Below are 14,001 nucleotides of genomic sequence, written 5' to 3'. Positions count from 1 at the left end.
GGCCGCAGCGGGGAGGGCTCCGGTGGGCTGGCGGAGGGAGGACCCCCGCCCCCCGCCCCCCGCACGCACACACTCACACACCCAGGCCGGAGGAGGCGGCGCCAAGGCACGGCCAGTCCCTCGGGCGAGCCGCCAAGGGCCGCGACTGCAGCGCCGGGCAGTGGGCGGGCGGCGGGGCGGGAGGAGCGCGCCGGGGGCCGCGCGGCCACGCCAGGCCCGGCGGGAGGCAGGCCAGGAGCGCCGGGCGCGCCGCACCGACGCGGCCACGCGGAGCGGCGGGCCCCGCCCCCGCGCCCCCCGCGCCGGCCAATCAGGCGGCGCCGCCGGCCGCCCAGCCACGAGGCCCCGCCCCGGGCCGGCGCGCCGCCAGCCAATGGGCGGTCGAGCCCGGGCGTCCAGAGCGCGCAGCCCGCGCCGAGCCGGCTCAGAGCGAGAAAAGCGAACCCAACCCGTCGGGGCCGCCGCTCCGGACCTGCCGCCGCCGCCGCCGCCGCCGCCTCCTCCCCCCGGATCGGGTGTACTGTCCCAACCCGAAAGTCCAGTTCTGCGGCCCGGCAGCGGCGAGCAAGCGCGATGACACAGGAGTACGACAAGTGAGTGAGGCGGCGGCGCGCGGGTCCGGCCAGGCGGCTTCAGGCCGCCGCGGCGCGCAGGGCCGGCCGCACCTGCCGCGAGGCCCGGCGGGCGGGGGGCGGGGGGCGGGGGTGGGAGGCGAGCCCGGGCGGGGGGCGGGGGGGGGGGGGTCGCGGAGCAGGCCAGGTGGAGGGGGCGCGCAGCAGGCCGCGCGTGTGGGGGCGCGCGTCTCGCCGTCCACTTTCTTCCCCGCAGCGGCCTCGGCGCTCGGCACCCCCCCCCCCCGCGCCTTTGTTCCCCCGAAGCCCCTGGGGGACCCTTGTGTTGGAGACTGGACTCCGGAGGGGAGACCTCTCTCCTCAGCCCCCTCCGCCTCAGCGGCCTTGGGGGGGGGCTCCCCGCGGGCGCGCCCCCCGTCTGCGCCCTGCTGCTGGCCGGGGTGCGGGGAGGGAGACACGGGGCGCCCGCGGGCTGCGGCGGTGACGTGTGGGCGTCCCGCTGCCCCCCCCCCCCCCCCCAGTCAGGGTCCCCTTTGCTCAGGGGGTCGCGGCCAGCTCTTTGGGACCGGCTCCCCGGCTCGGGAGGTAGACGACGTCTCGGGTGATCGATCCCTTGTCCGTGTCCTTCCGTCCGCCTGCTAGAACTTCCAAAAGGAGAAATTGAGGGAAAAGTTGAAGTGCTCTGATGTCCTGGCATCATCCCCCCCCCCCCCCCCCCCGCTGGCTGTGTGAGTGAGAAAATTGTTGTAGGAGTTACCTTGCCACTTGCATCATTGATGGTAATTACAGATTACTGTGATTAAAAATCCTCAGAAAATATCAAGAGGGTGAAATCTTGGAAATCGCCGTGATAAACAGAACGTACTGTACTAATACGTCTTTCGGAGTTTGTGGTTAAAGAAATATTTTTGACAAATGCGAGGTGGTCATGTAAAGATGGTCACATCAAAGGGACCCTGGGGGAGGCATATTTCTGCCTTTCCTTAGCCACTTTTCTGCAAATGTAAAATTGTTCCGAGTTTAAAGCATGAATTAAGGAAAGGAAAAAGTAACTTGCGCACCAAACCAATCCGTATACTTCAGTAAATCCAGACCAGAGGTATTCCTTCTAGTTTTAGAATTATTAATTAAGCGTGCTCTTTTTTTCTTTTTTCTTTCTTTTCTTTTTTTTTTTTTTCGTGCTCTTTTTTCTGATTTGGGAGGTTAGGTACCGTATGGGACACCGTAAGTGGATTAGATCTCGTGTTGTAGAATGTGCAGTTAAATCATGACTTGAAATACATTTCAGAAGTTTTTTGAGAGATCGTTGGTGGAGGGAGTTTAAGACTTAGGAGAGGTAGTGATGGGCCTTTAGGGACTAGCAACTGCCTGACTGTCATATGAGGAAGTAGACTAAGGCTCCTGGTTACTGTTTATTTCTTGACTTATGGTTTAGATAAGGCAAATTTCCAAAGCTAAAATTTTGGCCTTAGGCATGCTTTGAAAATGTAAGACACCTCCAGGGTGATCACAAACAAAAACCATTTGCAGAAAATATTTTCTGTTGCCTGTACAAATTTGGGATGGGGGTGGGAGAGAGAGGGAAGCTGAAAAACTAGCATTACGGGAATCCAATGAGCCAAGTGCTGTCATAATCTTCTGGAAGTAGCTATTACACTATTAATAATAGCTTAGCAGTACACCAGTAAATCACCTCAAGATACCACTGATTCAGTGGCTCTTACTTACACACTGCTCCTAAAGGTGTAGGGAATGCCCCTTTGTGTGTGTGTGTGTGTGTGTGTGTGTTTATTTATTGTGAAATTGAGATTAATACACGCAGTCTTCATTTTTAAATAAACTGCTTCATTGTTTTTTTCATTCGTTTGTTTTGTGTTAGAATGATATACCCCCTCAAGAGTGCTTGCTTTTCCTACTAAATGTAATTAGTATTTGGATTTTATGCCTTGGAGTTTATGCTGAGACATGAGTTTAAAACATTGACTTTGAAATAAAATCTAATTTTGAGGATAAAGTAAGTTGTGGGTCCGTGTTCCCACCCCATTTCAAAGATGTTCTCCTTTTTGAAAATCTGTATCTGTTTTTTAAAGGGCCTGAGTGACTGCCAAACCCTAACCTTTGTTGATTACTTGAACAGATAATCAATCTTTCTACATTCACTTTTAGAGTAGGTAGGTCACCTTTAGGCCATTTGCATATTTCATTTGTGTGTTGCAATGAGAGCTGATCCTTAAATTTACTTGTTAGGATAGTGATAATTCAGAGTAGGTTTGGACATTAACAATTTTTTTTCCCTTAAAAAAAAAAACTTTCATTTTGCTGGAGTTCATGTTCCACTTTTTTTTCTTATTGACTTATTAAATAATACCAACTGAACAGTTGTTGAGACTGTTTACATTTCAAGTTTTGGGAATCAGTATTGTTTGTTTTAATCTTTAAAATTAAATCTTCTGTAAGACTTGACTAAGATCTCCGTTGATTTTCTGGATTTTTCCCACCAGACTACAGTGTTAAAATGAAACTGTTCTTGCCCAGTATGAAAATCTGGTAAAGATTTTTAAAAACAGATTTCCCACCTATTTTCTTAAAAAGCTCTTTTTGTTCAGTGGCTTTATTTATTGTTGTAGATTCTTAAGTGTTTATCTCTGAGATAAACAGTTAACTCCCATGCCAGAAAATTATGCCTCCTTATTGATTTACAGTCCCCTTTGGCCACATTCCATCTCAATCTGCTGGTAATCAGTAGAATATTCTAACTTTCTCATATACCCCCGAGGATTAAACGAAATAGCTCTTTTTCTTTCCGCCCCCTCCTCCTCTCTCCCTGGTTTGTGGGTAGGAAAGTTTTTAAGGCATGGTATCAACAGAAGGAAGAGGGAAGTAACATGTAGCAGCATGATGACTGAATCGTGTATACTCTCTTTAAGAGGGTATAGTCCTGTCTGCAGATGTCTGAGGAGAATGAATGTTCTGTTTTGCCTTACTTTGTCCTTGTGTTTGTTTACTTAAATGTTTGAATAGCCTGGCATTTTCTTGGAGTGTTTTTTGTTTTGTTTTGTTTTTGCCAAATAGTATATCCTGGGTCACATATATAGGTTGACTTCAGGCTCCCTGGCTGCCTCAATACCATATATCTTACTGGGGACCTGTTGGCATGCATTCAAGTGGGTTGTCTACTGGTCTTGTCTTCATTTACTTTGCTGGGGTGGGTCACTGGGCTGTTTTATTGAAATATCAAAGAATTGGTTGTTTCGGTCTTTAAAAATTAGCTTATGGTGCCTTGTGGTAAAAAGTATGAGATATATGTGTATATATGTTTTTAATTTCTCTGAAGCAAACGGCCAGTGTTGGTTCTTCAGAATGAAGCACTTTATCCACAGCGGCGCTCCTATACGAGTGAGGATGAAGCCTGGAAATCTTTCCTGGAAAACCCTCTCACTGCAGCAACCAAAGCGATGATGAGCATCAATGGAGATGAAGACAGTGCAGCTGCACTGGGCTTGCTCTATGACTATTACAAGGTAGACGTGCCTCCTCTTTTAAAAACCTAACGACAGTCCAAGATGCACTTGATTCAACAGCATGTAAAACAGTAATTTGCTGGTAGAATGTAATGCAAGTTGTTTCTCTAGTGACTATAAATAGTTTAATGAGTGCTTTGACTTACTGTGGTTCAAAGCTAAAAATCTACAATCATAGAATCAAAGGGTTGTTTTTAAAATGGGTGAAGTAGCCAGCTGTTCTAGCTCAATCTGAAAGGTGAAGCTATCATAAAAGAAGATGGTAGATGTGTCGTATTGGGATTGAACGTTTTACTAAAGGTGCTTCTCGGTGCCCCGAAGAGTAGAGAGTGGTTCATTTACCTGTGCTCCAACCTTTATGTGGAATGATTTCCTTTTCTTTACATGATATTACAGAGCCTTTTGATTTGATTGTAGGATTTGTGAAGTAAAAAAAGCTATTTTCTAGTCTTGGAGTTTCTAGTTCTAAGAGAGGGATGTGTTTTGTTGCCTTTTCTATAGATGAGTCTTGAGTAATCTGTTCTCTGCCTGGAGTTTTATGTGATGTTCCTGTCTGGAGATCTGTATCCTCATCATCGTCCTCATAATACTAGCTACCACTTACTGATTATTTGTATCACACTAGACATGTTATCAGCATACATGTTATTTCTGATTTCCAGAAAGCCTGCAAAATATGTGGTATGATCCCTGCTTTGCAGATGGGGAAAAAAAATTAAGTTCTCAAGTCACACAACTAGTATGTGTTACATCCAGGATTTCAGGCCTGGTCTGGATTGTGCCAAAGTCATCCTCTTCAGCTGCCATGCTGTCTCCTATGGAACGTATTTTGCTTGATTTATTCTTTGGCATTCTTCTTTCTGCCCAATAATAGTATGTGGTGATGGCTATATATCACAGCTTATTTTTTGCCATATTTTTGTTTTTAAAACTCCCAGATTTAGAGAAAACTTAAATTTAATTGGATGATTAACTCCCAGATACTTTCACCTAGATTCACCAGTTGCTTGCCTTTTGTTACATTCTGGCACTATATTCCTTCCTGAATATAAGAACTGCAGAGGGAAAAACGCAAAGAAGATAGCTTAATTATGATTACCGAATTAGGGTGGGACCTAAACAAAATATTTAATTATTTTCTGATATGAGGCCATGTATCCAGCTTGTTGTGTTTGAGAGACTGAGGTAAGTTTTGTCTTGGTTTTTAATTTGAATGTGAAGGGAAACTTGTGTAGTAACTAATGATACTATAAGAAATCTTTGCCTGGGAAGTAGAGCCAAAGAATTCCTTTGAAGTAGAACTTATGAGATACCTGTTCTTCATATGGCTTGTTTTATTGACTCAATCAGTGTAAAAATCATAAGTTTCTAAGTATTAATTATGAAATTTGAAGTTACATAATTTTAACTAAACTTTTGAAAATGAGAGAAGACCAACAAGTTTAGTGACAAAGACTGATGTAATGATTGCTGGGGTTGTAGGTGTATGTGCTTTAAATAAAGGATCCTAAAAGTATTTTATAGGGGATCCCTGGGTGGCTCAGCGGTTTGGTGCCTGCCTTTGGTCCAGGGCACAGTCCTGGAGTCCCGGGATCGAGTTCCGCGTCAGGCTCCATGCATGGAGCCTGCTTCTCCCTCTTCCTGTGTCTCTGCCTCTCTCTCTTTCTCTATGTCTATCATGAATAAATAAATAAAATCTTAAAAAAATATTTTATACATCATGTCTGTCCATTAAGGTAAACAATCTTAGTACTAATATGTCAGGCTTCCTGTGATAGGTGTAGTGATATTTTCTTTTTTAAATGAACTGATTTGTTTCAGTTCTTTGGATATAAGCATTTCTGTTGTTTTTGTATAATAATTGAGTAGCTTCCATGCCCAGTGTGAAGCTTGACCTGGGGCTTGAACTCATGACCCTGAGATGAAGACCTAAGCTGAGCTGAAGAGTCAGACACCTAATTGAGCCACCCAGTCACCCCTACATAATAGCTTTGATAAAGCTTTAAAAGCACATTAACTCACAAAACAATTTATTTTGTGTTTAAAGGTAATTATATTCATACATTCACAATGAAAACAGTTTCAAACACTTAGCAGTTTTGGGGTACATGTTTGGAGTTAGTCTCAGGTGGGTTGATGTCTACATTACGCCTGTAAGGTTAGCCTTTCACTTCCTGTGTAAAGAGCAGAATCAAAAACAGAACAAACTGAGTTCGATTTGTCCTTTGGGTACCAGGCTGTGTGAATCCCAGAGTATCTGAAGAAATTTGTCATTTGAAGCCAGCACTTGTATCTTGGAAATGAACTGTTGGTGATCCTTTTGATTGTGCATTTGATCTGAAAGGAAGGAGTGAGAACACTGAGAGTCCAGTTGTATTTTCAGTAACTTCTTTATTCTGTTGTGTGGATAAATGGGTAAAACCAAGCCAGAGGTATGTCTTTTACGAGATGAAACCCAAACTCAATGACAAAGTAAATTTGTGATGCCCTAAGTTTATCTGGCAACTAAAGAATTGTCAGTTTTTACATATTAATCTGGTGACCAGATTTGTAAGCTCTTGAGGACAGACACTGTCTTATTCATTGTGTATCCCTGCAGCCTGGCATTTGGTAGGCAATCAAGTAGACATATGAATGGTTGAACTAACTGAAAATTAAGAGGCTGTATTTATACTCCACTAAGTGAGAACTAAATTGTTGTTATGTTTGTTAATATCTAAGGTGCCAAGAGAGAGGAGGTCTTCAACAGCAAAGCCAGATGTTGAGCACCCAGAACCAGACCACAGCAAAAGGTAATGTCTGATAGAGAGCATAGAATAGTACTGTATTTTCACAGAGTCCTATGAAAATAAAGCAGGAGTTAAATGAAAAAGCTCTAGTGGAAGAGTTAGGTGATAATTATGATTCTGTTGCTCTGAGAAGTTGCCAGTGTCTTTAGATCCTTTCTGCAAAACAAAGCATTAACTTTCTTTTTCTGTGGAGGAATGTTTTTAGTAATAATGTAAGTGAACTGTTCCCTTATTTGTCTTTGAGTTTCTCTTAAGAAGGGTGTGGCTTAAGGCAAAGGTGGGGGTCCTTTAAAACAAATTAAGTACCAATGATGTTGAATAATGGTCTAAGTAAAACTTGACGAGACAGCAGTATTCCATACTTCTGTTGAAGTTATTTTAGGTTAAAACTTTCAGAACATTAAGGCTTGACTTTATAGCCATGAAAAAAGAAAATTAAACATACGTTTTAAATTTCCCTGTGTTCTATTAGTAATAGAAGAGTAGAATTTATTTATCTATTTCTTTATTTAGAGAGTTCAAGAATGGAGGGACAGAGGGAGAGAGAGAATCTTTTTTAGATTTTATTTATTCATGAAAGACACAGAGAGAGAGAGGCAGAGACAGAGGCAGAGGGAGAAGCAGGCTCCATGCAGGAAGCCCAACATGGGACTCGATCCTGGGTTTCCAGGATCAGGCTCCGGGCTAAAGGCAGCGTTAAACCGCTGGGCCACCGGGGCTGCTTGAGAGAGGGAATCTTCAGCAGACTCCATGCCTAGCTCAGAGCCCGGTATGGGGCTCGATCTCCCGACCCTGATATCATGACCTGAGATGAAATCAAGAGTCAAACGGGTCACTCACTAAGCTTTCTAGGCACCCCAAGAGTAAAATATTTTTAAAGAAAGAGTGATCACTCATAATCCCACTATCTGAACCATTTATTTATTTACTATTTGGGTATTGGTGCACATTTTATGTGGTTGTGGTTGTATTCACAGATAACATTTGTTAGTGTTCTTCTACTTAATCCCTTCCATAAGTGTTTTCCATGTTGCTGTTTTAATCTTCATAATTACCCTTTAGAGAAGGGCTTACAGGCTTTTATTATGTTACTTTTTATTATGGGCATTTTCAAACAACAGAAGTAAAGAAATATAAGCCTATGTGTATCATTATTAGCTTCAACAGTTACTAACATAATTCCTCCTGTTTGATCTACTCTTCCCTCTTTTCCAACTTTTAAATTAACGATTAGTTTATTTTGCTATAGTTTGAAGCAAAACTTAGTTATCCTAACATTAAAGCTGTGATTTTTTTCTACTACAGAGCCTCAACAAACAACTTTCTAGAAAGCTTTTTCCTCTATTTCTTTCATAAATTCTCAGGTTTGAACATTTCATTGATCGAAATGTACAAAACTGCCAAGTTGCTTTCTTCCTTAAAGGTATCAGCCTATATTGTTTGAGGGGGCTTTGAAAATTCATTAATTTTATTGTGGACTAGAAATCATCTTCTGTTGTCTAGGATATTTAAACCAAAAATAATTGTATGCAAATATATCTACCTGTACAGTGTAAACATTGGTATTTTTTTTTCTTTAGTGGTAGAGAAAGCCCAATAGGCATAGATACTAGGAAAAGTGGTGGCCAAGTGATAATAGTTCATACTTCCTGAACTCTTGTGTGCCAGGCATTATTATTCATATTTCAGTGTATCATCTCATTTCATCCTCATCACCACCTTGTGAGGATAGATATGTTTATTACCCCCATTTTATAGATGAATATGTGTACTTACGAAGAGATAAAATAGCTCACCAAGTGTCACAGAATTTGAACCAAGGTGGAAGCTTGAAGCTCCAGCCAGTTACATTTGTAGCTTCAGGCTTCTAGTGAAATATGACCATTGTATTAGGATTATTGAAAATAAAGTGTAGTAGAGGAGAGCTCTGAGTTCTCTATACTTCAATGAAATTTTGCCTGACACTTTTGGATTTTATGACTGATAACCACAAAGTCTTTTTCTTGCTCTCGTAATGGGTTGTCATTGCCATTTTCTATTTATTTGGTTTCTTCCAAGTGTATTATTATTATTATTATTATTATTATTATTAATTATTATTATTACTGTTGCACAGGACCCAATGGCCCATTGCCGTTAGGAAAATAAAAATTGTTAAAGAACTGTATGTGTGGGGAAGTAGTGAGTTTCATTGAGTTTGAAAACACAGTTTTCTTTTCTTTTTTTTTTTCTTTTTTTTTTTTTTCTTTTCTTTTCTTAAAGAAACAGCATACCGAATGTGACCGAGCAGTCCCTCATTTCTGCTGGAGAAAACAGAGTGCAAGTACTGAAAAATGTGCCATTTAACATTGTCCTTCCCCATGGCAACCAACTGGGCATTGATAAGAGAGGCCATCTAACAGCTCCTGATACTACAGTCACTGTCTCCATAGCAACAATGCCTACTCACTCCATCAAGACAGAAACCCAGCCCCATGGTTTTGCTGTGGGAATCTCTCCAGCAGTGTATCATCCTGAGCCCACTGAGCGGGTGGTGGTTTTCGACCGGAATCTTAATGCTGACCAGTTCAGCTCTGGTGCTCAACCCCCAAATGCTCAAAGGCGAACTCCAGACTCTACCTTCTCAGAGACCTTCAAGGAAGGCGTTCAGGAGGTACAGGAAATGCAAGCATCTTCCTAAGACTTTTGTGTGTTTGTATAAGTATTGGGTTCCACCTCTTCCTTGTTATGTAAGCTTGAAACTCAGCCTGAAATGAATGGATTAGGAACAAAAGATTTTTTTCTTTCCTTTTTTTTTTTTTTTTAAACGAGAAAAGGCCCATGGGTATAATTTGTAAACTAAACCTACAAAACCAGAAATTATTATCAAGGGCACATGGCTAATCTTACCAGCATTTGAGTTAACAATTATGATTTCAGCTAAGTGATTTGTTGGAAAAAGAGAACCCCATACATAATCTTCCATCAACAACAGATATCTCCACATAAGTCTGTTTTCAGCTTTTGTCCTAGACCAAAACAAGATCCCTGTAATTGGTCTCAATATAAAATGACTTCTTATGTATTTGTTTGGTCTCTCTTGGTTGGTAGTATAGTCAGGGAAGCAGTAGGTCTTGATGATAAATGCGTTGTGTAAAATTTACAGATTAACTCTAAATGCTTTGGGGGTTTTGTGGTGATGAAAGAAGTTAGGGAGTGAAGAAGCTATATTTAATGTCTCATGGGGGAAAGGAACATCCGTCTGGCTTATGGAGTTAGGAATAGAATAGCCTTTTCTGAAAGAATGCACCAGTCCATCATCGGTGGTGCAGACCTGATACTGTACCTTCACTTGGTGTGATGATCCCTGTAATCGCAAGATTTCGGTTGCAGATTCTAGAGTTTGAACAGAATTGAGATGTGTGGGGAAGTTGGGAAAAGGGGAGTAAGACAGCACTCTGAGGGAGTGCCTGCATAGATTGTCCTCATCTAATCGAGTGGCATATAAAAACAGATACTTTTCTTTCAGAATTTTTTTGTAGAGTTAAAATTCTTATTAAAATGAATATTGAATGAGTAGTGGGTTGCTGTAAGCCACATACTTCTGTGCTGTACCACATATTGGTCTTTAGTAAGCCTGATAACCAGTTAAATAGTTGTGGCTTATTACGTTGATATTTCAGGTTTTCTTCCCTTCGGATCTCAGTCTCCGGATGCCTGGCATGAATTCAGAGGACTATGTTTTTGACAGTGTTTCTGGGTAATAGTTGTCTTTTAATTTGATTTTTAACTTTCAGCTTTTATGACTTTTTTGTTAATTTGATACTGGAAAATCAGAGGTGGCTTTGGTGGTATTAGCTTTGCTAGAGGACATTTGCTTTAGTGCATTTAATTTTGAACTCTGTACTGTGTTTCATGTTTCCTTAATTCCTGGTGTTGGTGCTTTTTCTTTCCTTCAGTTTCTTTATGTGATGGTAGTAGAATGGAGTCTAAAAGAAGAGATGAGGCGATTAAATTAGATCTCTGAGCAACCTTCTGTTTCCTAAAGCATATAATTCTGTGAGAATTTAGGAATAACATCAAGTGGATAAAGGCTTTTATTTATTAGCCTCACTCATGGTAAAATAAACGAAGTCAGCTTTTTTCTGACCTGAAAGCCTCTTCTTTTAAAACCTCACAAAATTGTACCTCTCACTGGGAATATGAATATCTTCCAAGTTAATTATGAAAATGTACAAACACCTTCAATTGTTTTTTAAAAGCATTTACGATTTCATTTTATAATTTTGTTTTATGCATTTTTTGTATGTTATATCTTGAAGTAAAAACAGTTGATTTCTAAAAGTCTAGGATTTTATGGAAATTATACTTCCCTTAAAGATCTACCTCAAGGTGTAGGAGTCACAAACTCAGATGTCTGTAGGATCTAAGATAGGGGTCAGTAAACTTTTTCTGTAAAGGATCAGCTAATACATATTTAAGCTTTGTGGGCCTTAGAGCCTCTGTTGCAACTGCACATCTCTGCCACTGCATTACAAAAGTAGCTGTAGATAGTACGTAAATAAAGGGTATGTTTGTATTCCAATAAAACTTTATTTATAAGAATAGGTGTAATTTTCGATCCCTGGTCTAGGAAGGTTATTAAACAACTTGAGGGAGATACATGCATGTCACTTTAAGGTGATACTAACTGTAGAGAACTGTGCAGTGCTCATCCAAAAACATTTAAATTGCAAGCAAAAACAATAAAAAAAGTGCTGTGCAGACCAAATCGAATTTAATCAGAGGACTACCAGCCACCTGTTTGCAACCTTTGCTGGGTAAATACCAAATTGGCAGTAGTATCTTGTGAGATTGCCTTCCAAAGTCCTTTTTGGCTACTTTACTATCTTTAATATCCTTAGCTTCCAAACTTTGAATTTTTGACTTTATTACTTCATAGAATTTCTAGTTGGCATTTTGTAGCCTCGCAAATGAGAGTTGAGAATATCTGCATTGCTTAAGGTTATATTTATGGTGTAAGAAGTAGCGAATGCTATTTATAATACGACAGTCAGTTGTATGTTTCCTGATAGTTGGCTATTTGCATACATCCACATAGAAGCATTTCAAGATTGAGCTAAAGCATAAAGAAAGTTTCCAAAAGAGTGGATTAGAGAGCTGTGACTCTTTTTTGTTCTTTAGGAACAACTTCGAATATACCCTAGAAGCCTCAAAATCACTTCGACAGAAACCAGGAGATAGCACCATGACATACCTGAACAAAGGCCAGTTTTATCCTGTCACTCTGAAAGAGGTGAACAGCAGTGAGGGGATCCACCGGCCCATCAGCAAAGTCCGAGTAAGTTCTGTTCTTAGTTCTCTTCTCTGGGAAAGCTGATCAGAGCTTAATAGTCCCAGGTCTGAAGAAGATCTAAATGAAGATCCAAAATTGCAGTTTTTAGCCCTAACTGTAAAATATAACACTGAGTAAGATTGCCAAAAGAGACTCACCATTTAGTGTCTTTATGTGATAATGCATTTTCTTTCATAGAGTGTGATCATGGTGGTTTTTGCAGAAGACAAAAGCAGAGAAGATCAGTTAAGGCATTGGAAGTACTGGCACTCCCGGCAGCACACAGCTAAACAAAGATGCATTGATATAGGTAAGGAGCTGTGGGGCCAGCTTTTATTCCCAGAGGTGCACGCATCCAGTTTTCTCATTCCAATTATTTTTGGCAGTGATCAGCTTCCTGCCGAAAGCATTTGAATTTTTATGCCAGCTACTGATCTGTTCCAAACCCTGTTCTCGGCCTCCTGGAATCAGTGCTTTTAACATTACTTCCTTCATAAGGACGTATGGCACAGGCGGTGGCTCTCCAAATGACACTGGGACCAGAAGCTTTATAGCTTGCTCACATAAGAGTGTCCTGCTCTTTGGTCTGCAGAGTTTTTGAGGTGAAGAGTCTTCTTAAGAGATACCAGATTATCCGTAGATGATGGTAGAGTGGAGAAAACAACCTAAATAAACAAGTAAAAGCAAATACTGCTGGCATGCACTTACCTAACAATCTCTCATTTACATGTTGAACTGCACTGCTGGACTCTTCTGTCTTTAAAGAGACCCAGAGATGGATCTCTTGGGTTATAGCAACAGACCTGTGCAAATCCATATTTAATGAAGTGGCTTGATGAGAATGTCTGTTTTTGCCATGTGTATAATTTTTGTATAAAACCATTGTCTATATCACAAGATGGCCCTTAATCTTAGCATTACTCTTTCATCTTTTGTAACATGATACTCTCTTTTCAGAAAACATAAAAGAGTTGAGTTCTAATCTTGGTTCTCCAGGCTAGTTTTGTGACCTTGGGACAATTACTTAAACTTTTTAGTTCCAAGTATCTCAATTTTGACATAATGAGAAAAAATTAAATCTGTCTAAGCTTACCTCTATTTTAAATATCTTGTGATTCTTTTTCTTCATTTTGTGAACCCTAAAAAGGGTTAAAAATATCAACAAAATGTTAATTTAAGTTTTTCAGAGGCAATAATATGGGGAGTGGAATCTTACTTTGAACTGCTAGAATCTCACATTGGAACCAGAAATCATGATTTCTCTTTCTTTTTCATCGCTCATGTAGCTGACTATAAAGAGAGCTTCAATACCATCAGTAACATTGAGGAGATTGCGTATAATGCCATTTCCTTCACTTGGGACATTAATGATGAAGCAAAGGTAGGTAATGGAGTCCAGGGGCTCCTCCTCTGCTTCCAGCTTTTTGAGGGAAAGTGGGAGAAGCTTAATGATTTGACAACTGTTTTTTTTTTTTTTTATGGTTTTACATGTTTTTGTTCTTTTGCTAAGGAATAGGGAAAATAAGCTGGATAAGAAGATAGACTAGAGCCATTAAATCATGAACTGCATGAAAATGAGACAAAGGGATCCCTGGGTGGCACAGCGGTTTGGTGCCTGCCTTTGGCCCAGGGCGCGATCCTGGAGACCCGGGATCGAATCCCACGTCGGGCTCCCGGTGCATGGAGCCTGCTTCTCCCTCTGCCTGTGTCTCTGCCTCTCTCTCTTTCTCTCTGTGTGACTATCATAAATAAATTTAAAAAAAAAATTAAAAAAAAAAAAGAAAATGAGACAAGACTTTGGGAGA

The 14,001-nt window shown here is 41.1% G+C and overlaps 1 protein-coding gene across 2 annotated transcripts in view; it reads left to right on the top strand.

Moving 5' to 3' along the window:
• Positions 1-373: 373 nt before the first annotated feature.
• Positions 374-14,001, top strand: part of GRHL1 (grainyhead like transcription factor 1) — a 52,363-nt gene continuing 38,735 nt past the window's right edge. The window contains exons 1-8 of one of the 2 annotated variants that reach the window (XM_072767729.1): positions 374-593; positions 3,907-4,093; positions 6,815-6,885; positions 9,145-9,535; positions 10,545-10,621; positions 12,046-12,202; positions 12,395-12,506; positions 13,483-13,577. In XM_072767729.1, coding sequence (XP_072623830.1) covers positions 574-593; positions 3,907-4,093; positions 6,815-6,885; positions 9,145-9,535; positions 10,545-10,621; positions 12,046-12,202; positions 12,395-12,506; positions 13,483-13,577 — 1,110 coding nt within the window. In that variant the 5' untranslated portion in view covers positions 374-573. The remainder of the gene's footprint in view (positions 594-3,906; positions 4,094-6,814; positions 6,886-9,144; positions 9,536-10,544; positions 10,622-12,045; positions 12,203-12,394; positions 12,507-13,482; positions 13,578-14,001) is intronic. The other variant, XM_072767730.1, reaches the window with a different exon arrangement.

This window comes from Vulpes vulpes, chromosome 8 (genome assembly GCF_048418805.1).
Source record: "Vulpes vulpes isolate BD-2025 chromosome 8, VulVul3, whole genome shotgun sequence".
NCBI lineage: Eukaryota > Metazoa > Chordata > Mammalia > Carnivora > Canidae > Vulpes > Vulpes vulpes.
Note: the sequence above shows the minus strand (reverse complement) of the source record. Positions and strands in the feature narration are given on the sequence as shown.